The sequence below is a fragment of the Struthio camelus genome, chromosome 2, assembly GCF_040807025.1.
Source record: "Struthio camelus isolate bStrCam1 chromosome 2, bStrCam1.hap1, whole genome shotgun sequence".
Lineage (NCBI taxonomy): Eukaryota > Metazoa > Chordata > Aves > Struthioniformes > Struthionidae > Struthio > Struthio camelus.
The window spans coordinates 65,355,126-65,376,567 of record NC_090943.1 but is presented as its reverse complement, the minus strand read 5'-3'; the positions used below and the strand labels follow the sequence as shown (position 1 = coordinate 65,376,567).

The following is a 21,442-nucleotide window of genomic DNA, read 5'->3' as shown; positions in this document are numbered from 1 at the left end:
TGTGAATACCACTGAAGAGGCTTTCCTGACCAAATAGGCTGATAACAAAGGATCTATTAAAACATCATTGGAAAAAGCTCTATAGTTCAGAGAATGCATAGGCTCTGTTAATTTCTATAGATTTTTTTTTTAATGCTGTTGCTGGAAGGCTGGTGTTGGAGAGGCGATGAGAAAGTATTATTACTTCATGGATCCTTAACCCTTATTTAAAGATGACTTTGGATTTTAGACCGAATAACTGTTCTTGTAATTATATCAAACAGTTTAAAAAAAAAGCTAGTTAATGATGTTCAACATAAGTAATCATGTTAAATAGTGAAATTTAATTTCTTAAAAACTTAAATCCTCATATCTTTTGGAATGCATTGTACTGTAGGATGTCTGAGTAAATTAAATTCTCCCCTGCACACTAAAGCATCAATTTCCTTATGGTAATTATCTGCTAGATTGGATCTGTCAGTAGCAGGGAAGCATGCCTGACATTATACCCTCTTTACAAAAAATGATTACAAAAAATTAAGACGAATGAGTAAAATTAAGGTTGCGGCTGGTAAGCCTATATAAAGCTCTCATAGATCACTTTACATAAGCTACCATTGTACTGGATACTAAGCTTTTAATGACTAGTTGCATAATGAGGTGAAGGCCATTAAAGAACAGCAGAGGTAACCGATCACAGAGATAAGAGCTAAAAAATGATTTTCAGCCAACTAGAAGCAATTTATTATACACAAAAACATAGCTCTAACTGAAATGTCTGGATAGATGAGGAACTTCTGAAAGCTGACAGGATTTCCTTCCAGGGAAAGTTTTACAAATATGATGGGCTCCCATCTCTGTCACATTAGATTCTTCTTATTTGCTGCTCTGTGCTCTAGAACTGTTTTTGTTGTTGTTGTTGTTGTTGTCATTTTCTAAATAAGGCTCAACTGCAGCACGGCATTTCATTAGCCCACTTGAAAGAAAAAAACAGAGTAAGGCATAACGGATAGAAAGGAAATTCATGGCACACTGCCCGTGAGTGGTGTATGGAAGCACGTGGAAGCAGATTGGTTATTGCAAGTCAATTGATACCCTCTCCAGGGCTGAAAATTACCATAATAACATGCAGCAACTGATCTGCTTCTCCAAAGCAGGGGGTATTAGGTTTGCAAGGTGGTACTGCAAGGTAACATATTGCTTCTAGGGCAGTGCAAAAATGAATACCTCAGTGGCTTCTGTCATCGTGAGCAGTTACTGTGGGCCTTTCAGACAAAAAGAGCCAACAAAAGACTTTCGAATCAAAAACAACATAGGCAAGATCCTTGCCTTTCTTTTATCCGTCTCCATCACCTCTGCCTTTTGTGACAGGGAAGTTCAATAATCTCCTTGCTAAAGGGATTCAATAGGGCCAGATACGGCCCTAAGCTATCTCAAGAAAGGGGACGCTAATAGTGCTAAATTGGAGAGGGTCTGGAGGAGGACTACTGAGATGGTTTGCATGTGGTATAAGGGTGACTATATATATTGGATCTGTCATATAAAGAGATACGGGTAATTAAATCCCACCTGAATTCTCCTTTAGGCAATTGGGTCACTTTAGCTTGAAGAAGAGGAGTGTAAGGGAGAGGGAGCGTTATTGCAGTCTTCAAATAACCAAAGGCAGGAATTATACAAAGACAGAGCCAGACTATTCTCCGAGGTCAAGGCGAAATGGCACAAGATGATGGTCACAAGCTACAACAAAGAAAACATGAGGAAAAGCTGTTCAGAGTAAGGGCTGGGAAGCACTGGAAGATGTTGTCCGGCAAGGCAGTGGCGTCTACGTTCTTGGAGATTTTTCAAAGTTCACTAGGCAAGGCTCTGAGCAACCTGCTCTGCCTTCACAGTTGGCCTCATTTTGAGCAGGGGGCTGATAAATATGACCTCCAGAGCTCCCTTCCAAGCTTCATTTCTTGTAATGACTCTGTGATTCTTCTGTGAGGCTTACAGTCATCTTATTCCCATTGTAGTTGTGAATCCTACCCATATCTCTCCTTCCCAAGACCATATCCTAATCCCCAGGGCACAGGCTGTTTTGGGTAACTGTGCCTTTATTGCTTTTGTTGCAAGGTTTCTATGTCAGGTAATTCTAGGCCAGCCCAGAAGCAAACTTCTCCATCTGTGTCTGCATGAGCAAATTAAACATTGTCAGGGAATGTTCTTGGCTCTACAAATGAATCAGCTATATGATTAAATTATTGGCATGGTCCCTGGCATATTTTTGGTTCATGTCAAACACACCTTTCTCTCTGCCCCACTGCCCCCAAAATCTCAGGCATACATTTGGAAACTGGCAGGAGTCAGGAACTCTTCTTGCTGGTGGTCTCCTTGTTTTGTGGTCTCACAGAGTTAACAGTACATGGGTCCCAGTGCCAGCAAAAATGGTCCTTAATATGTTTTAATTCACTGGGGTGGAAGCAGCCTCAGTGTCCAAAGAACTTTCAGGCCAAAGAGTCACTCCTGAACAGCTGGGAACCTCAGCATTTTGTGGCACAGTTTGAGGCATCTTGTGGGAAGGAGAAATAATCTCAGTTTTGCACTTGGGTAATTAAATCCCAGCTGAATTCTGCTTTAGGCATTTATGCCCCTCCATGAACCAGTTTCTAGCCATTAGAATGCTGCAGCCTGATCTACATACTGTTGAAGTCATTGCATGATTTTACATTTAAAAAAAAATTTTTGCTTGGGGCTTGTTCAGGTCTCTGAGAAAGTAAATAGTTCACTTCAAGTTAACTCGCATACAGGCAGTTTTCTCAAGACTCACATTAAGGCTTTTTTTTAAATAACTTATATATGTGATTAAAAGCTACTTGCTTTCTAAGAAATCTTCACTCATTCCAGTCATTGCTCCTTTTTTCTTTAATTATTTTAAGTATAAATTAGTAAGATTTACAGTCTGCTGACTGTATCATTATTTGAGATGTGTACATACTAGCATATTTACAGTGTCAAACTGATGGCGGCTAATACAATTATATGCTTTTTTCACTGATATCTGATCTGCTAATTAACTGGAAAATATTTTGATTGGGGTGACTGCTTACCCAAATTGTTTAATTGTCCCACATAAGGCTGTCAGCCAAAAAATATGGAAATGAGCCTGGGAAGTTCTGTGAGATTTCACACTCACAGCTTTTCAGGTTAGGCTGGATTTAGACAGACAGAGAAAAAGCAAGAGGAAAGTGGATCCTGCAAGAAAAGAAATAAGCTTTTTGAAATAATTTTAATTTCAGTAAAGAATAATGACGACTTCACATAGGTCTTGTCTTTCCCTTTTTCTGCTTGAGTTTCCTACTCCTTTACAAAAGAGGGTGCTCTTATTCCCATACGAAAAGGGAAGAGGGGAGTTGGAGGTAAAGGGAACCAAGAGCATGAGATAGATGAGGTGGAAGCCCTAACTCCCACGTTTGTGTCTGGTTAGCTGGTTTAGACTTCTTTCCTATTTTGGGTAGGCTTTTCATCCTTAATTGGCTGGCAAACGGAACATGTTAGAAAGCTGCAAATAATTTTATCAGCTGAGGATTTCCTTTCACCCTATACAAAATATTTTGGCCAATTTTTATTCAAAATGCATAGATTGCTGCGAGAAGGTTAGCTCGGTTTTTAAGGATTATGTCTAAGAAATGTATATGTTTATGTTTAATATAAATAGTGGACTGACTGAATACTCAAAGGTTCTTACTGAAGGATATGGCTGTATTTAATACATACATGCTTACTTTACTGAACAATTGCTATATTTGCATATTATTAGACTTCCTGTCAGCAATGAAACAGTGAACCAGTTTAAGTGATTTTAAGCGAGTTTAAGTGATCTTTAGTTTTTTTCAGTGGTCATTGATATAAATAAGAAGGTTTACGCTGGAAGATCCAGCAAGGTGTACGCTGTATTAAAATTGAGAGCCAGCAAAGCACTTGTACTTAGCTTTGTCTATAAGCACTTTGTTAAATAGGGATAATTTCTTGAATCAAAGGGCCGCATCAAAGATGAGAGAAGCTGCACAAACATAATTTTATTCATATGAATAGTTCCATTGAATTCCTTCTTACTGCTACTCACGTGTGTTATAGATCTTTATTAGAAAGTCCTGGATACTTCCTTTCGCATTACAGCTGTGAAAATGCTGAAGAAAATGAAGGCAAACTCCTCAATTAACGAATTTGCATATCATTTCCACATACCTATTTGTTTCATGCAGAGTGACAACCAAGAGCCATGCAATGCCTTTTGGAACCTGGTTATTACCTTTTTAATGGTAGCAGAGATAGGACACTAATAGTAGTTTGCAGAATATGCAACAGGGTCCTTGAATCAGGCATTCCTGAGGAGAGAGAAAAGATGGCAGTAGCTCATACACACATCTAAAAGCAGTAGCTATTAGTTGGTGGGGGGGGAACACACCCCATTCAAACTTTTTTTCTCCTCTGCTCTCCCAAACTTTTCCAAGTAAATGACACTTGAGTTCCCAAATAATTTCTTAAAGCAATACAAATTGTCTACTTAATTGTGATATTTAATTGCATTTTATTAAATAAAAAATGCTTCCATCCATAGTGAAACCAAACAAAGTTTACAATTATTATACGCTTTTTATTTCTGTCTCCTCTTTAAGTACCTTATTTTCTCCAGTCATTTTCAAGATTTCAGGCTAGGATCGCCACAGCCTTTTATATCACATTATTTTCCTACCATGCAGTTGTTTATGTGCATTGTTTACCCAACAGACATTTCTCTTTCACTTGGTATATTCATTACTAAATAATTCTGTGAGAAGATACAGGCCACTGATTTTTTGCAATTTGCATCACCATACTCTAAGCTATGTTGAAAGCTAAGCTCTTTGGTCCTCTTGCTTTGGAAGTGCATTAATATTTCTATGACCTTTACTAGATGGCAGATGAGAGGCATTAGGAATAAAATAACAAACAAACCAAAGGAAAGCAATTTTTTTTAAATGCATATTTCTGACTCTTGACTTGAAAGGAGGATGAGGGAGGAGAATCTACTCTAAAAAAGAGTATAAACTTTAGCCGGAGTTATGATAATTGTTCTACTGTAGCTTATTTTTTCATGTCAAAATGTTTGCTTATGATCAATTTATTCAACATAGGGCAAAATGTATTTGCAGGCTTTGAATAGCTAAATGCATATAAAAATATAGCTATTATTTAGAGATGCTTAGAAATAAACAGAATAGTTTAAGAGATGTTTATTTACTGTGTACATTGAAGTTATCATATTAAAAGCACAGTTACAATGCTAACAATTACTTTATACAAAATGTATTCAAATCAATTCACTTCCAAAGCTTGCTTGTTAAAAAGAGAAATTCTGTGAAACAAACTACAAATGTAGTGACTTTTTTTGTCTGGCATAAATGATCTGCTTTTTAGAAGATTATTTTAGAAAGAAAACCAACTAAATTCTACTCAGGAAACCATTTCTCTCACAGCAGCATTGTTTTTTAGTGGTTTTACTAGACACCGGAAGCCAACTCTATTGCTGTTCATCTAGGTGTCAGTGCCATAACTAAAAGGAACAGATCCAAAAATGTTTTTTAATGACTTTACATTTCACTGCTTTATGAAAAAAATGAACACTATGTATAGATTAACAGCACCTATGACTCAGCAAGGTGTTTAACATACGTAAAGCAGAAGTTGCCCCATTAACTACAGTATTTGTTTGCTCTGTTCCAAACGGAGGCAAAACCAAGATTCCTCAATAGCAATTCTCTTGGATATACTTAATACTGTGTGCCAAAGCATCAAGTGGAAGGATATGCTAGGTATTTTTTTTATTTCTTGTAATGATTGTGTGGAAGAGTCAGAAAGTTTTAAAATAACAATACTCAGTTCACCATGCCATGAACCACATGAATCTAGAAAGGATCAGATTAAATCGACTGGTGCTATTTATAGCATCGACGTGTGAAGAGTCCCCTTTAGTCTTCACTAACAGGAGTAATGCCGTTGCAGTCGGTATAAACATGAATAGGCCTTATATTGAATGTGTCACATTATTATTTTTAATTCTTACTTTTGAAAGATCTTCTGTTTCAATACATGAAAATTTTCCCTGCTTGGGGTTTCAAGGAACATAATCTTGTAATTTGATGATCAAAATTTAGATTTTGTTAAAATCATGAGAACTTCTTTAGGAGAAAAACGGTTTGAAAGCATGCTTTTTATGGTTTTAATTAGTTTATTTTAAGTGAAATGAGGAATTCCATGGTTTAGATACGAGCATTTCCCTTCCATTTGCTGTTTAAGCCCAGGAGCTTGTTGTTCTTTACTCAAGCCTCAGAGAAACTGAAAGTAACTAGAAACTGACTTTTAAAAATACCTTTCCTCCCCGCTGTTTATACTTTTATGTCTCCTTGGTTTGATCTAGCAGTAAAGAGAAGTGTAAATCAGCTTTTAAATTTTTTACAATTTCAGTTCATCTAAAAGACTTCTAACACATTAAAGGTGGAGATCCTGATTCTTACCTGATCTGTAAAACCAGAGCAAACTATGCTGAGTTTTCCAGCTGAGGACCTGTCCCATTTCAAATACAACTTCTACCTCTTTAGATTATTATGCTTTAATTATGCCATGTAAAATGTTTTTATACATAAAGCAGAGATGAGCTAAACATCCAATCTGAACTCACTCAAGCGATGGTATCTCTCTCTACAGTCAGTGTTCTCGGCCTACTGCTGGTTTGAAATGTAATCAGTTTTCATCTGCTCGTTTGAATAGAATTTAAGTTTCTGTTCAAGATATAGCCTGTGAGGCTGCCTTGCATTGCGCAACGACAGTTCCTGCATTCTTACCCAAAGTCAGAGCATTCTCTCTGCACTGCAGAGTTGGGGCTCTGAAAGATTGACTTCGAATCCTTCTCAAGCATAGTCTTTGTCACCAGTAACAAACTTGCAGATATTTCTATACGGTACATAATAACTCAGTACGACATAATAGGGCAAATTTGCAAAAGAGATTGTTTTCATCTAAAATACTCACTGACTTATACACACATGCAACTCCAAAACGGGTAAGCAGGAAAGAAAAAGGCAGGCTGCACACTTCCTATACCTGTACATGTGCTTTAATTTTGTATGGGTACTTGCAAGTTCTAACTGAATGCATACTGAGCAAACTGATTAGATGAGAGCAATTTTGGCATCTCTTTAAAAAAATATATTAGTGATTTGTCTATGATGAAAATTCAGACAGCTAAAAGGGATAAGGTTTCTGTGTTAAGTAGACATTTCAAGAACTGGCATCTTTCTGCTCTACTTTAGGGTAAACAATCTGCTGAAGTCCTATCAGGAGAAATGGTATACCTTAGTGTCAGTGCATGTCTTGCTTAGCTGTCACCTTCCATGGCCCAGGGGGGTTATATCCCTTGTGGCTGAGATTCACAAAGCAACAGCAGAGATTTGGATGCTCAGTTCCCGTTATACCTGCTGAGGGTGTTGCCTGTGGCATCTACCAGCAAAGATGTAGGACTTTGCGTTGAGAGATGTTAGTTTTTTTCATGGATTTGCTGTCTCCTTTCTCTGTGGTTTATATTCCCTACATTCCAGTATTTCGAGTAAGTCTTCATTCTACTCTTGAAAAGGCCTTTTACCGTTAGTACATTTTATAATTGTTCACAGAAAGCCCTTAACCGGCTATGGGAAAATTATTTCTTACAAATATGTTGCATCCATAGTGTCCCTCAGAAGCTTGCTGGGGGGGAAAAAAAAAAAAAGCAAGAGAGGTAACTGCGTAACAATACAGATGATTTGGGTAATACAACTCACCAGAGACCCCAGGACTCAAAATCTAGAGCAAGTTGTCAGGCAGCCTAAATTACAATGAACAACTTGGATTATTTTGGCCCACGGAGCAGACTAGATCTCCCTGAACTGCAGAGTCACATTTGGTCTTGTCTCTTTCAGGGATGCAACTTCCTCATGCTGTCTACACAAACACCAGAAAGTTGAACAGTGCCAAGATTCAGGCTTGAATATTGGCCCTAGGTCCTCCATATTTAACTGTTTTCAGGAGACTAAAAGCATGGGTGCAAACCACGTAACATCAATTAAGCTCCAGACCAGAGAACATAACCTGGCTTTTATTTACTACTACACAGAGAGCTGGCACTGGCAAATTTTAAAATCTCACTCTGTGACACTTAACCATCTTTGCAAGCCACACTTAGGACAGCTGGTGCGAAGTGCTGTTGCTTTGTAATGATTTCTTAGTTAATAATACACTTTTGTATGTGTGTGTGGATGTGTTTGCACACATACATTATATGCGTATATGTCAATTGATAGAATTCCTATAGCATCATTTTCTATCTTAGTTACCATGACGATCCAGTACTGAGAGCAAGTTTCCAGCCTTTGACTTAAGACTCCTCTTGTTTTCAATAAGGTTTTAACTGTCAATGCTAGTAAGTCATCAATATGAGAATAATGTAACAGGGACTACCAAAACAACCCACTTCTGTGTTATTTTATTTTTATTACATATTTAAAATATCCATACATATTCACACATTTCCTTCCTCCTCACTTTCAGACTCTGAGGCTATCAGTTAAACAGGTAAAGAGGTCTGATGCCTCTTAAACTTTAACAGTTTGTCGTTCTACCCTGTTGAAAGAATTCTGAGGACTGACTGGAGTAAGCATTTGGGAAAAAGGTCCTTGGTGCTTATATTGAGATGAGTGTCCATGTTTCACTATGTATCTGCAGTTACAAAAAGATAGAAAAAAAGACTTTAAAATTATTATTATTATATTGCTAAACATCCCCCCTTCTTCTCCCTCACTGCATTCTTCATAAACAGTTATGCCCATTAGTCTCAGAGAAATATTAAGAATTTACAATATTCCATAGTATTAGAATTAGCCTCTGTAAAAACAATTGTGGGAAATTCTTTATAAGCGCTTTAAATCTTAGTCTCTAGATACATCTAACTGAAAGACAAGTGTGCTTAAAGACAAATCTCTACAACAGCTTTAAGAAAGGTATGTATGTTCTGCCTCCTTCCTCTTTCCAACCTTTCCTGGACACACATACAGTTGCTTGTTCAGGCACACAAGGCACCACGGTGCCTTGAGTGCAAACTCCGGTGATGCTGGAAGTCTGGCTTTCAAGCCTAGAAAAACACTCTCTGTTGGCACCATGGTGCAAGCAGTGCCTGCTCCAGATGTCCAGTCCCTGTGGTACAGAATATTGGGATGAAGGTTAGAAAGTATGCTGGGGACAGTCTGGGAGGGAGCAAGTTACACTGGAGTTCAGATACGCTCTTCTAATCTTTTATAGGAAGAGGCACTATAAATAATCTTATACCTACAACCTCAGTTAGTGTAGCCCCTCAGCTGCAAAAGCTGTCATCCAAAGCAGAGCTGACACAGAACTGACCCTAGAACTTCGTATTCACTCAGTATACTCGCCAAACGAGAGTAATTTTCTTTTGTCCTAAAGATCCCTCTTGAAGTCTCCCAGGTCTCTGGAAGTTTCCGAAGCAACTTGCTGAAAGCATGCCACCCTTGTCTCTAAAATCAAACTAAATCCCGTATTATATTAACTATTGTGAGACCATGGCATTTTTACACAACTGGTGGTTCAATCAGATTTGTACTTTCTGGGTACCAATGGACAGTTCATCTAAACACAGAACAAAATATAAAACAAAACATAAAACATTCTGTCCTACGTAAAAGCTAAACAGTGCTGCCAGAATTTAATTGCACTAAAGGACTTTGAAATCTAATTTTCTGACTTCACTTTGGGATTACCTAGAAATACAAATACAATAAAAATACATCAATAAAGCTTGACTTATAAAAATACTATTCATAGTCAAAGATGATGAAATCATATGTCTGCTGTTCTATATCCTATACAATCCTGTTGAGTTTAGAATGCTTATTTTAGGTATAAAAGATTTTGCTCCACATACTGTTGAAACTCCATGAGATAGAAATACAGGGCAGAAGTGATTGAATGCTGCCTGGTCTATCTAACGCTGCTGATACTTTTGGCAGGAACAGTTATTAGACCATGTTAGCGGTAGAGTAGAGACTCCATCTGATATCCACAGCTGTCTTCAGGAGACTGGACATATTTTGTAGAGATGTCATATGAAGCAACTTCAAAAATATCCACTACATAGAACCACTTGGTACTTTCTGAGAAATTATTACAATCATGCCTTGGGAATGATCAAAGGGAGAGAAAAAAAAGGGCAACCATTTTAAAAACAGTAAGAATGGAATAACCTCCCATGTGAACAGCACATGGAGGTGAATTAGAGTAGTCTCACCCCAAATTCCAGGAATAACCTCTCTTCTCCTCACCTCTCCACTACAGTCTAGCTCAACCTGTGACCGCTGAAATCAGCAGGACATTTATCATTGATTGTACAAAGGGGAGGAATCAAGTATTAAGCACCTCTCTTTTATGGGCATTGCTAACTACTATGGAGGGAAACTCCCAGCACCTGTAATATTTTTACATAGTAGTTTCATAAAGGGCAATGACCCTCCATCTTAATTCAGTGAATATGGTCTTGCTTCATAAGTAGTCCCAGTGAAAGTAAAATAAGACTGTTACAATTGGAAAGCCAGTGGTTCCTCTGGGGAACTTATCACTCAGCCCATAAAAATGGTGGTAAAATCTGGTCTATGCTGTTAGGATGTGATTATACTCTCTACCTGTTGTCTATACACTCTTCTTCAAAAAAGTCAGAGAATTGTGCCATGGTTCTAGAAAGACTCCATTAGCACACAACAACATCCCTATTCTTACTATCCCCTACAAAATTAAGAAAAATCATCCACTACGAACTGCACCCACACTAATGCCTGTAGAAAGTAAAAGGAAGTAACAGATGTGTTTTCCTTTCTTAGATCACACCTTTTGGCTCTTGAAATCTCGTATCTGTCTGAAGACTGCCAGTGATCTCTGCTAAGATGCATTTGGGTTTTTTTGTCTGTAACATTTAGAAGCAAGTTAGTCTTCTCTGAGTTCAGCTTTATTAGCCTACAGAACCTTAAAACCCTCTTGTGAATTTTCATTTCGTGTCACCAGCAAACTGCGACTAGAGGTGAAAGCCTCTTTTCTAAGTATTAGCACAAGAGAAAAAGAGCAGAGGTAAAAGGATGGTGGATAGCAGATATGGAAGTCAGTGCACTTTGCTCAGTGATGAAACATTTTGATAGGGTAAATTATTTAAAAGTCAGGCATTGCCCTAAAGCTTCTCCAGCCTTTTCTGGACACTCTTTGCCAGCAGTGTTGAAAAACAAGTGGGATGTATTGTGAACAGAATCCTAATCAGAAAATATAATGGAAGATAAATATCTCGGGAATACGTGGAAATAGTGTCACCATGTCCTAGATCACTCTGAAAAACAAGAAATCAGAATCTAAAGAAAAGTACAAAAACATAAAGGAGAGAGAAGAAGCAAATAGTTATTAAGCTACTCTCAAGCTACTGTGAGAAAGACTGGCTTAGAGCTATGCCTGTGTCCGAAGTTCTATATGCTAACAAAAGAAAAACAGCTTTTTGGCTGTCCCGAATTGCCCAGCTCCTTTGAAATGAACAGGAGGTAGACACCTAAATACTTTAAAAATGTGGCTCATAGTTTCAGCAAGCCTTGTTTGGAAAAGCAAAAGAGAATAATGATCATTAAAGCAGTTCCTGGGGTAGCCATAAGAATGATGAGGGGGCTATGATTTCCTAGTTATAGGGCCTGCATCAGTGTGGGGGCATGGCATGATTTCCCCTCTCACTGCCTTCTGAGTAAATCTACCCCATTTTAACTATTTGCTTTCTGTATAGCAAATATCCATTTCATGAGGGTCTGCCAACACCTTTTTGGAATACCACACAGTTTTCTTTTGGGAATTTTAAACTTTGACATACATGGGTCTCTTTCAAAACACATATGGATCAATCAAAAACATGATCACTTAAGTCATGATTTTGCCACCATGCCTAGAGAAGAGATTTATCAACGTGGAAATAATCTACATTTTATAAATCATAATCTAATAGAGAGTTCCAGAAAAATCAAAAAATCACAAGCTGATTTAGTATGAAGATTACGTGCAGGGATCTAATGTCCAGTGCTCTGTATCTTTTAAGCCACGGAAATGTCATGCTTACTATTTAATGGTTCTTTAACTAAATAAATGCAATTAGGATTTTCCCTGTAATCTTTCTGAACAAGCTGAGAAAGATACCTCATACTTACCCATGCATTTGTGCAATTATTGATGGGGATGTTGACGGAAGATTACAATTTGCTGGGTGGGTTGCTGTCCAATGAACCTTGCCAGTATACCCAGGGATATTTGGAGTGCTAAAGGAAAAAGTTAAAGGGGGGACGGCAAGAAACAGTAAATTAAATGACTGTAGGCTTGAAATATGACTTACAGATAAGTTATAAAATAGTTAGTGTTTCTCTATCCAAGATGGATAGGGAATATACAGCTAAAAAAACATCATAATGTAAGGAATGATCCTTAGAGGGTGTAAACCGGCATAGCTTCTTTATTATCAGTGAAGCAACTTTATGATGGTCTAGCTGGTGATCTGACCCAAAATCTTTGGTTAGACATGGCAAAAGTGAGCTCCTTAAGAGCTTTTCCATTCTTTTTTTTTTCTCTCCAAATTGTTTGAGTTCTTAGAACATCTGTATTATATTCATGACTGAGAGTGACATTTCATCTCAAAGAGAAAATGAGGTAACAAAAAGCATTCAAGGAAATATTCTTAAAAAATGTGTTTCAGATTTAGTTGATATTTAGGTACCGGATTCAAATATGGAGTTTAGATAACAGGCTTTAGGCCAATAGGTGCATTTTCTTGTGGCCTAAACACAAGCGGTTTCCCAAATGATTCTAAAATTCTCCAAATTTCACCTAGAATTTTTTAAGAATAAATTTACATGTATATACCATCAACACTGCCTAAATATATTAACTTAAATACTAGCTTGAGTGCACCACTGGACTGAAACAATGTGTGCCTTTTTATATGTGCTCCTTTAACACTTTTGTTAATTCCAAAGCTCAGGTTTAATGTCAAATTCAAGAACAAAGTTCCTCTAAGACACTGAGTAAAAAATTCTACTCATATGAGGTGACACAACTGAAAATTTTACTAGTAGTTGCTGGAAGATGAAGCAGAGAAGGACCAAATTAAAAAAAAGCAGATCAAGAGAAAACATACTAGTATGAATTCAGAGAGAGAATCTATGCATATTAAAAATAAAAGAAACTAAAACCCCAATATGGCAGCTTTTTTCCGGCACAAGGTCACTCAGAGAGCATCATCAGTACTGCTCTGTACTGACAGCTCAAAATAGGACACCACTGAATTATACATATGTTCAGACTGCCCATACACTTGGGGGTAAGTGCTTATGACAAGCTGTTTCATCCATTGAACGAACTAAATAGTTGGGATTGTCAACCTTGCCTGTGTCGCTCTCTCATGGACTTGCAGACTACATGAATGATAACAGTGTCCCCTCAAAAATAACGTCTCTGAGGTATTTTTTTGGTTCCCATATACTTTGGGCAAAAAGAAACAGTCCCTTCAGTTATAAGAAAGCACAGAGAATTTCAGTACAGCTGACGAGCTGTTTCTCCACAACTAAAGTCAGCACAGAATGCAAAAGTGGACACATGTGGGAGGTGTGGTTTTTCGGATAATTCTTTGATCTGTGTACTAGGAAATCTGGCCCTGAAATTCTTCACCAGCCTAACAGAGGTAATGAAAAAATGCTGTACCTACCTGTATTATATGTAATCCACAGTTATAAACACAAAGGGCTGCAGGTTAACTATACTTGCCACAGGAGCACCAGCAGTATATGTTGTCCGTACACCCATAGCTAGCAGGAGGCTCATCTAGCTCTTTGCCTTATTTTGGAGTAACCTTGTACTACCTATATATTTCCTGAATATTCATATATTTATCAATATATACCCATATATTCAAACACTGCTGTATTCCCTTGGTCACACTGTTGCGTGAGACCCTCCAAAACAGATGGCTTTGCAGAATCAGTACAACAGTTCGGTGGCGCTTGGGAAGCTGTTACTCAGTAGCTGGCTGAGCAAGCAACAGATCTGCTTTGTGTCTTAACAGCAGCCATGCAGTGGTTACAAGTAGGCCTGAGGATCTCATACAGCAAAGAAACGTATTTAGTACAGGAACATATTTTCAGAATTGTTCAAAATGGCTTGCAGGCAAAGTTGCCTTTTCATGCAAAAGTAGACAATTGTCAGGTTAGCTACAGACGAGGTAACTCTGTGCAGGGATCCAGCTGAGGCATGCAAACACAAGGACATTGGGTGCATCTGAATACAAGCACATGCATTCAGCTACATCTGAAACTGCATTATCACTTTGAAAGACTCAGACTGTGAATAGAGTTTTACTACCCTGGCGATGTGCTACATACCAAACTACATTGTTCGTATGTAATAGAGAAATTAATTTCCTTGGAATTGTATGAGTGTCACAGAGAAGAGAGGAAGATCACAATAACAACCCATGATAACTGGCAACTTTATAAATTACCCCATGAGAACTTGCAACATTTTATATACATATTTGGCGTTACCTAACATAACCATACAACTGTGGAGATATCCAAACATGCTATGCACTGTGAGGCATCTGATTGATAAAATCTTCCGACCTTTAAAGCCTGCAAAACTATCAACCTGGCACTCCAAGTTACAATTAATTCCTTTTGTTAGCACATTTTTGTTGAAGAGAAAGGAAAAGCATCAGAAATGACCAAACTTGACCCAGAAAAACAAAATCAAGCTTGAGAGATGACCTAAGATGCAGATTTGTTCTAGACTGTCTGTTAAAAAGGATTCACAGAAGTTGGTAACTTCATAACATGCTGAAAGGATGTTGCCCTGAAAGAGAAGAGAGATGTGAAGAGAGAAGCTGAAAGTACCAGGATAGTAAGAAAGCTTACACTACAGTAAAGCAGCTGCTCTCCTGGGAACCTGCAAAGAAGATGCAAAAATGTGCTGCGGTTATGTATGTGATAAAGCAGAAGAAACTGAGGTTAAAAAAATACCCCTTTGGTTTTTTGTTTTTGGATCATGCTGTCTAGCTGTAGTGTGTTTTCTCTGACGAGCTGCTAAACCAGATTGTTGCTGCTGAAGAAAACAAGTAAGTGCCAGGCTACCACTGGGCAACATACAAAACTCTTTTGTGGTTATAGTTGTCGTCATCAAGCTTGCTCTCTGTAACCATGACATCTCTCTTATTCATATACTTCCTTGTTATCATACTAACAGCTCATAATCCCAACAGAAAGAAACATACAAAGCATTAACAGCTGAATCTACACAAGCTCTAAGATTTCAGGTGGAATGTAATGATTCTGAGTGCCTCTGTTCTGGTGTGCCTCTGTTCTGTATGTCCATTTTGGCATGTCTTTGCAGATATTTATTTCCTGGCAGTCCTCAGAAAAATCACTGTGGACTTAACTTAGTTGGCCATCCATACGGACATTTAGAAGCACCTGAGATGCTTTAGGGTACCTGAGACATCCACCTACTACATAGGACCCACAAGATAATCATACTGTTCTGAAACAGCAGCTGGGAGCGATACTCTAGGGTCTCTCCAATGGTGTTGGATGCCTGGGTTTGCCACTTAAATTCCATCCCACAGCCTTCATGGGAGCAAATTCAAGATCCTCCAGATCATTTGTATTTCTTGAAAACCTTGGATCTAGCACTTCAGCTTGAACGACTGAAGTATGCAAGTCCTTTATGCAAAAATTCTGTCTAGTGAATGTAATCCTGCAGTCTAATCTTGCACGTACAAGAGCAAAGAGTTCCTAGCTTTTTACTCTTTCTTAGGCACACTGTTGTTTAAATCCCAAAGAACTAAATCATCAGTCATAAAGCCAGCTACTACTTCTTCTTGTTTGTGCCATTATAAAACAGGCCTCTTGGGTCTCACTCACAGTATAGAAGACTCACACAGCTGGCTTCCGCCTTGAACTCCCTTCCAGGTAGACCTGTGTCTCACACATTTAAGGCTCTTCTTTACTCCATGATCCCATGTGCCAAGCAGAATAACATGCAGTTCAAATGCCCCAGATATGATTCTGTGTCAGGAAACACAATCCATACAGTCTCTTGTGTTGGGAAAGAATATACTTGAGAGACACTGTGAAGTCAAACCAAGGTACTCTGTGCAGTGTGAAGAATAGGACCGACAGGATTTTTGAACAAAGCATTTTGGGCTGTATTTCATACTCTTCTCTCTCAGGCATCACAGCAGCATAGGGAATAGGTATTCCCAAATGGATTTGGAATTTCTGAAAGGTCAAAAATATCAAAATGGTAATTCCCTAGAAATATTTTGGACCAGGTTCAACTGGAACATTTTGTTTCTACTTTTTCAACTGCCTTCCTTCTTTAGGATGTTACTCTTTCAGAAATGAAAAAATCAATTCAAACGATAAAATCTTCATTTGGAAAATGTCAAAGTGGGATATTTCAGCATCCCCAATATGACTCAAACTGGAAAATTACTAAAAATGGATACACGGTGGACAAGCTGTCAGGTTCTGAAGAAAAGATAACATTGTGGGAAAGCTCTTAGGCAGCCCATGTAAATGACTATGCAAGGTGCAAGGCGTAAGAGGGTCCTGTCTCCAGCTAATTGTGGCCTGTGAGGTTTCTGAGGTAACTTGAAGATGATTAAGGGATGCAGGCACACTGTCAGTTGGAGGCTGACTGTACACTGAAGAAATATGATTGAAGTCACTACAGATACATTGGTGTGATAGTAGAATTTTGCCCAATGTGCTTGAGAAACCAAGAGTAAAGGACAATTTCAGAGAAGAGTTTTGTGCAAGAACTGCAGGATTTGAAACACTCAGACTTTTTCTTCCTGGAAATTGTATGTATAAAGTTACTATTTCAATCAACTGCTTGCAGAAATGGATTTTGGTCAGGTCCTGTTCTCTGTCACACACCTTGGACAAGTCACTTCAGCCTCCTCAGTCTTCATCTCTGGAAAACCAATGCCATAATCTACCTTACCGCAGTGTTATGGTAAAGAATTAGTTGAGGCTTCAAAAGTGCTGCTGAGTAAAATAACATTTTAAGTTAGAATGCAGACGTATTTGTGTACCACTGCCCTCTACTGAATATTATGAGAGCTTATGAATTATGAATAGCAGGTCTATGTTAAAAACTGCCAGAGATTTTTATTTAATTCAGAGCCCTGTACTGTGGAACAAGAAAACAAACTCTGTCTTAACTGTTCCTGTTAAATTTCAAGAGGTTGCAATAAGCAAAACAGTGAGAAATCAGGAAATTGCTGTGCTATAATACAAGAGAGACACAGACGAGAGGAGTACAAGACACATGTAACTTGATCAGTATGTACTATCACTGTGTATGCTGGAATGCATTAAGTGTACTATACTAATACTATACTAAGTGTATACACTAAGGGTGTAAGGGAGTTCTAGCAATGCCAAGAAGGAAAGAGAGTTATTTGTGTCTGTCAAACCAAGCATTTACCAGAGCCCTGCCCATGAATGCTACAGAGGAAATCCCCGCGTGGGAGGCTTTTTTTCCATTGACCCTTAAAACACCTGCAGAACTAAAATACCACACCGATTATAACCTTGTTTCAGCAGCTGATTGGGGAACAGGTCAACTAAAGGAAAAAGCTGGTGGCTAGGAGGTAGAAGAGAATTATTATACAAAATTACATACTGATAAAGATGTTTAAGAAGAAGACGGCAGCGGGTGATTATGTTGGGAATCTATATGATGAAGAAAAAACAGTTTCTGTATAGTTTTCAAAATTATTGGGCTCAAAATGCATTTCTGAATAATAGAGAGTTTTTTTTTTTAAGAGTAGTTGTTAATATCAAGAAAGAATGAATTGGGTCACTATACATTTTCACTGATTAAAAACATGGAGTCTCTCAAACATGCCCACAGAATTTAGCAGCCTGAGCCTTCCTGGAAGCCAGCACAGCTGCGTTGTGAAGTTTCCTCCTCTGGGTAACTTGCCCAAGGGAGTTGAAAATACGTATAACTCAATGTTACCTCAGAATTCTGACTTTCTTCCTTTTCCTTGATACACATCTGGGTTGAAGAAGCAGTACACATATGGCACCAGATTTTTAAAAGTTCTCAGTATCTTAAAGTTCTGTTGTGATGCTTGCGGCCAGATTTTTGCAGGAGCTTAGCAATCAGCATTGCAGCCAGAATGTGAACTCTTTTAGAATTCTGGTTTTCAAGTGTGGTTGCTGAGCTATTTTTGAAAGCCTGACCCATTGATCATAACATACTCTTTAGCTGTTAGTTGCTTCTGCACCTGATATATGGTCAGCTATGCAACATATAAAGCCAATTCATCTTCCACAAATAAATAAATATTACAATCAAATAATTAATAAACAAATCAGTAAGAAATAAGCAAATTAGTAACCAAGGAAAACACAATCGTTTCAGACTCCAAAGACTCTTCTAAAACACATAGCAAAAGTCTTAGTACTGCAAAGTGTATGAACACATCCTCCGTTCCATCCCTCTTTAGTAAATCTTGTAAGCAAATGCGTTCGGCTCATTGATTCCAATGGGATTTATACTTCATGGGTGACAAGAAAAAGAAAGAAAATACAAGAACAGAGTTTAAAGTAGGCAGACAAGAGCAGACAATAGGAAAAAAAAACAAATTAGAAAAAGAAACCAAGACAAAAATGATGAATTAAAAATACAGCAACAACACATGCTGGACACATGTTGGCCAGTACATTTAACAAAATTACACAAGCAACACTCAATGAAAATACACAAAAGCAACAAAGTATTCAGTTTGGAAGCTTGCTAGTTTGTGGCATGAAAAGAAAAGATTCAGGCCTACAACTCCTGTAAGGTGACAATGTAATCCAGTAGATAGAGCACTGAGCTATAAAACGAGATCATGATGTGCTTTATAAAACATTTTTAGTGGGAAAAAAAAGCAACATTAGAGTAGAACTGCCTTAAAAAGATATTTTCAGAGTTTTCACAACTTCCTAATTTTTTGACTGCCTTGTATTTATTTTTAAAGACTTGTATGTCATCTTCGGCAAAGAAATGCTACAGGGCTCTAGCTCTTAGGCATACATTGCAACATAACTGAGATGCAAGAAAGGAATAAGTTCATCCTAAGGCAAGTTCAGGAGTGAATATACAAACCAAAGATATTTAGAATGATGCCATATTCCAGGGCTCGAACCAACCTCCAGAGATTATGTAATTAATCCCTTACTCCCAAGATTGGCTTTAATGAAAGCATAGAAGAGAATGAGAGGAACTGAATTACCATCCAGAATCTTTGGTCATGAGGGAAGACGAAGAGTTTCACTGGAGAAAAGAATTTCCACAGCTCCTGCATGGAAATGCACACTGGCCACGTTGGGCCGCCACCAGATCACAAACATAATTTTGATTAATAATAAGTTCAGACTCATAAAGTTAGCACTTGTAGCTGAGTCACAACGCTTATGGCATGGCTTTTTACTGAGATGAAGTCTCCCACAATCATTCTGTGTCTGGGCCTCAGAGAAAAAATTGAAAGTTTACAAGATGACTTATATCCCTAAGTTTTCACTTGTATCTCAGACTAACTTTTAGAACTACGGCCAACATTTTGTGCTAATTTTGCTTTTAAAAATTTGTCTTTTTAACCAAGTTTAAACACAGCACAATTTCAATAGTTTAAAGCAGAATTAGAGTTCAGTAAAAAAGACACAAGTCAGGACTCAGGATATGTAGAGTTTCACTCCTGACTTCACTATAGATTCCCAAGGGTATTTGGCAAGCCATGTAATCCCACTGCATCTGGATTCCCACCTGCAAAACTTCCAAACTGCACAGTAAGCACTTCAGAGTATCATCTGGGGTGCTGTATAAATGTACAGCGCCTTGTTCACTAGGCTGATCTTACATTAGGGGCTTTTAGACTCCGTTGCAGCATGTCATGACTTTTATCTTTTTTTCTAATTCCTTAAAAGAAAAACACACACACATAGAAGATGGTTTCCTGTTCTGCAAAAGGAAGAGAGGGTGGGCACAAGAGTAACATACAAAATATGCCTAGGTTCACCACTCTTCCTGTTTGTCTCTGCAAAGTTATGACAGATGACTCTTCAGCTAGTTTCAGCTTTGCTAATAGACTGGCAACCACCTTCTTGCGTGGTCTGGGGAAGAACAGTGTCTCCCTCCAGAGTACTGCTTGAGAGCTGATGCTGTTGCCCAAGAGCTAGAGACAGGAAGTACAACTGATGATACTAACTTTCACTCTTCATGGAGTATCTACAGAGAGCTTTTTACATTTTAGGGATTTGCAAAGCATGGTCAGGCTTCTAAATCCAAATGACATCTCTCACTTCTCAAGGATTTCAGTAGGAGTTTAGGAGCCTTGATAGCTCTGTGGATCTGTCCAGAACTACTGTCAAACACAAAAAGAGCGTGAGAGGAAAAAAAAGGAATCATTTTTATGCCTCCTTTCTGTCTGTCTTTCTTCAGCTTAAAATCATAGCAACCTTGATGTCTGACAGTCTTAGATACAGAGAACAGACATACTTTAAGAAGGTTTTTTTTTTTCCCCAAAGAGTTTTTTTTTTTTCTGACATGTTAGGAGTTTTCGAGATGTCAGAATATTTTAGGTCTCAGAGCACTTGCTCTCCATGCTGTCAGGAATCAGTGAAACCCATAGTCCCACTCACTGAAAATCCAGAAGAGGACATGGTAAATATTGGAGAAGGTGATATAGGACCTGGTGCTCAAATATATAAAGTCACAATGATACCAAACACTGCAACTAACTCCAGACAAGCTGTTTTTCTGTTTACAGCGTAGCGCACGCATTAGCTCTACAGCAACAGCAGAACGACATGGCAGAACCAAGGCTTAACAGCTCTGCTAACTTCCCTACAAACTCAAGATATCTCTGTTGTATGCTATACATGCACAGGAGAAATCTCCTATGTATACTATATTTTTAAGTGCATTTCTCAATAATACTTTTCTAATATTTACGCTCCAATTCAAGCAGAAGTTAGATAAAGGCTGTGAGAAATTAGATGACCTGTGTTATGCAGGATGTGAGATCAGAATGGTGCATAATATACACAAAAGCATAGTATTAGTTTAGTTACAGTAATATGGGTCAAAGTCAGCCATCTTACAATGCGTAGAACCTTACTTTGCCTGTGAACCTACTGCTTTGAGTAGGGCTGTTAGAAGAGCAATGTGCTGTTCCCCACAAAGGTGGCAGCATGTGCAAAAGGATATGCATTCTCCTCAAAACTGATAATAGAAACAGAAGTGAATAGACCTAAACTGTAGGCTCAGAAATTTCAGCCACCTCCAT

At 38.1% G+C, this 21,442-nt stretch overlaps 1 protein-coding gene across 1 annotated transcript in view; it reads right to left on the bottom strand.

Moving 5' to 3' along the window:
* Positions 1 to 8,492: 8,492 nt before the first annotated feature.
* Positions 8,493 to 21,442, bottom strand: part of SPMIP7 (sperm microtubule inner protein 7) — a 35,734-nt gene continuing 22,784 nt past the window's right edge. The window contains exons 10-11 of the mRNA XM_009681908.2: positions 12,261 to 12,368; positions 8,493 to 8,745 (exon numbers count right to left, since the gene is read on the bottom strand). Coding sequence (XP_009680203.2) covers positions 8,622 to 8,745; positions 12,261 to 12,368 — 232 coding nt within the window. The 3' untranslated portion in view covers positions 8,493 to 8,621. The remainder of the gene's footprint in view (positions 8,746 to 12,260; positions 12,369 to 21,442) is intronic.